This window comes from Puntigrus tetrazona, unplaced genomic scaffold (genome assembly GCF_018831695.1).
Source record: "Puntigrus tetrazona isolate hp1 unplaced genomic scaffold, ASM1883169v1 S000000130, whole genome shotgun sequence".
Classification (NCBI taxonomy): Eukaryota; Metazoa; Chordata; class Actinopteri; order Cypriniformes; family Cyprinidae; genus Puntigrus; species Puntigrus tetrazona.
In genome coordinates this window covers 295,001-297,500 of record NW_025047807.1, presented here as the reverse complement: position 1 = coordinate 297,500, position 2,500 = coordinate 295,001, and the positions used below count along the sequence as shown (strand labels likewise).

At 37.0% G+C, this 2,500-nt stretch overlaps 1 protein-coding gene across 1 annotated transcript in view; it reads left to right on the top strand.

The window, feature by feature from the left end:
* The first annotated feature begins 741 nt into the window (after positions 1-741).
* LOC122332656 (ras-related protein Rab-26) overlaps positions 742-2,500 on the top strand; it is a 76,046-nt gene continuing 74,287 nt past the window's right edge. The window contains exon 1 of the mRNA XM_043230034.1: positions 742-1,324. Coding sequence (XP_043085969.1) covers positions 1,154-1,324 — 171 coding nt within the window. The 5' untranslated portion in view covers positions 742-1,153. The remainder of the gene's footprint in view (positions 1,325-2,500) is intronic.

Sequence of the window (2,500 nt, the reverse complement as noted above, 5' to 3'; positions counted from 1 at the left end):
GAGTCATATCTGCTCCTCAGACTTTGACTGTGGTTCATAAAGCCTGCTTCGGTTTACAGCTGGTTCCCGACCGAGACGTTTGTGTTTATGCTCTGTATGCTTTAAGAAACGTCCCGTTACTTGTCTGTCGCTTTCACGTGACAGCACTGTCCTCTCGAAACGACCTCGCGAGCTCGAGCTGAAGGTTTTTGTTGTTGTTAATTAGAGTAATGCAAGGGCTGTAAAAATGATGTAGGCATCTAAAAAAAATTGCAGTAACGTGTTTGGGGGATGATTTCATCCTGAAGCCTTTTTCCGCCACGGAAAAAAATAACAAAAACAAATAAGAAAAAATAACAAAAGATAACAACAAATAACACGTTTACGACTTATCTCGCTATATTTGGATTTTTTTTTTGTTGCCAAAAAACTGGAGGAAATGTACGAATGGAGAAAAATCTGGATTTTTTTTAATTTCCAATTTTTTTTTTTTTCAAAAATTTTAAATCCATCTTTTATTTCTCATGTCACACAGTCACAGCTGTAAGCTTATTTTGGGGAAACTAAAAAAACACAATTCTTAGATGCAAACTCAAAATCACGAGAAGAAAGTCTCAACCCTCTTTGTTTATTTCGTAGCAAATTGATATTCCGCACTGCATTCAATGTTTTAATTCTCCTTCTAACTTGATTCCTTCATTTATTGTCAAGTCACCTTAACTCAAACTGCGCTTTCAAAACAAGACTGCGCCTTTAAGAGGGCTTCGTATTCCAACAAGTGGCGGGTGAGGATGCGCTCGGTGTGCGCGTGGCCAGCACTTTCTCCCCGGTTGTTGACAAGGCGCCCCGTGCGCGCGCGCGCCACTACACCGCTCGGAGGAGCGAGGTGGTGCTTCTCTTCACACTGACGGAGCGGCTTCGCGGGCGGGCGCCAGAGACGCGTTTTCTTGTCGAAAAGCACGAGGGAAAAAAACGGAGCGGCATCTCGGAGAGCAGAAGCGGGCGCGCCGCTCGCGTTCCTCATTACACGGAGCCCCGAAGTCATGCGCGCGCTTATTGGCGAAAAGTTAATTCACGCGTACTGAGACACGGAAAGCGGGAGAAGTCGGGTGCACGGAGAGCGCGCGCTGCTTAATTACTCGTCTTGCGTTCGCGCCGGGAATAAACGACCGTCATGTCGAGGAAAAAAGCGGTCAAGGGGAAGGGGGGTTCGAACACGCCGAGCTCGTCTCCGAGCAGCGATAAGGAGAAGGCTAAGAAAGTCCCGACCCAGTCCAACGGAGTGGTGCATCCCAGCAGACCCTCTCTCAGCAACAGCGGAGAATTCTACGACGTCGCCTTCAAGGTACGCGACCGACGCGAGCCAGCGGAGTACGGCAAGCCGGCTGTACATTTATTTCCTTTTCTTTTGTTTCCAGCGCGTTTGCGCGTGCGGTTTCAGTCACCTTTGGAAAGATCGTAATTATTCCGGTTCGAAGCAGTGTGTTATCAATTAGTCACTGATTACATGCCAGTACCAATTTATTCAATAGAATCAAGTAACTGTTCCATAGTAACTAATAATGGTTTTATGTAATAAATAATGCTAAAAAATTACTATAGTGATTAGTGCAGTAAATAGTAGTTTTTTATATTTACAAATGTGCAATTTTATTGACTGATAGCATAGTTGAATTTCACTATGCATTGATAGGATGCCAGTTAATTGCTTTTTATTCAGTCTGTCACCTGTGTTTCATTCATTACACACTAGCTAGTTGCCTACTTATTCTCTTTATACTGGTAGTTAGCATCTATGCCAAGGTAACCAGTAATAGTATGTACGTTTTAAAATATTTATTAGGGAACACTTTATTTGAATATCACTAAACATTAAAACGATTATAATTATTAAAATTATTATATATATATAAAATGATATATAGAATTATTAATTGCATATTAGTACTTATTCCTATTTTTACTTTAACAGGCCTACGTATTTTTAATGTTAAGTAATTTTAATTAATATATATATATATATATATATATATATATATATATATAAAAAAAAATATATATATATATATATATATATATATATATAAAAAAAAATAAATATATATATATATATATATATATATATATATATATATATATATATATATATTAGTATATTTGATTAATCACAACCATAATAACATGTTTATAAAATAATATATATAAAATAATATTTTTATTATTTTTTATGTTTACTACTACATTTTTGTAGCGACTAATACTGTCGGAATTCAGGAGATGCTAGTTATTCCAATTCTAACTAGTATCTAGTCAACCACAAACTAGTACTTTATCAACAGTGTTTTTATATATTTGCAAGTAATGTAGTCATTTATTCCCATTCTAACTAGTATTTATTTTTAATCCATCACATGCTTGTATTTTCATTGTCACTGGTAACTAATTTGTGGTAACTAATATTCTTTGATCTGTTTCAGATTAGTAAGTATTTCATTTGTTGAGTAGGCGCAATTTTTGGATC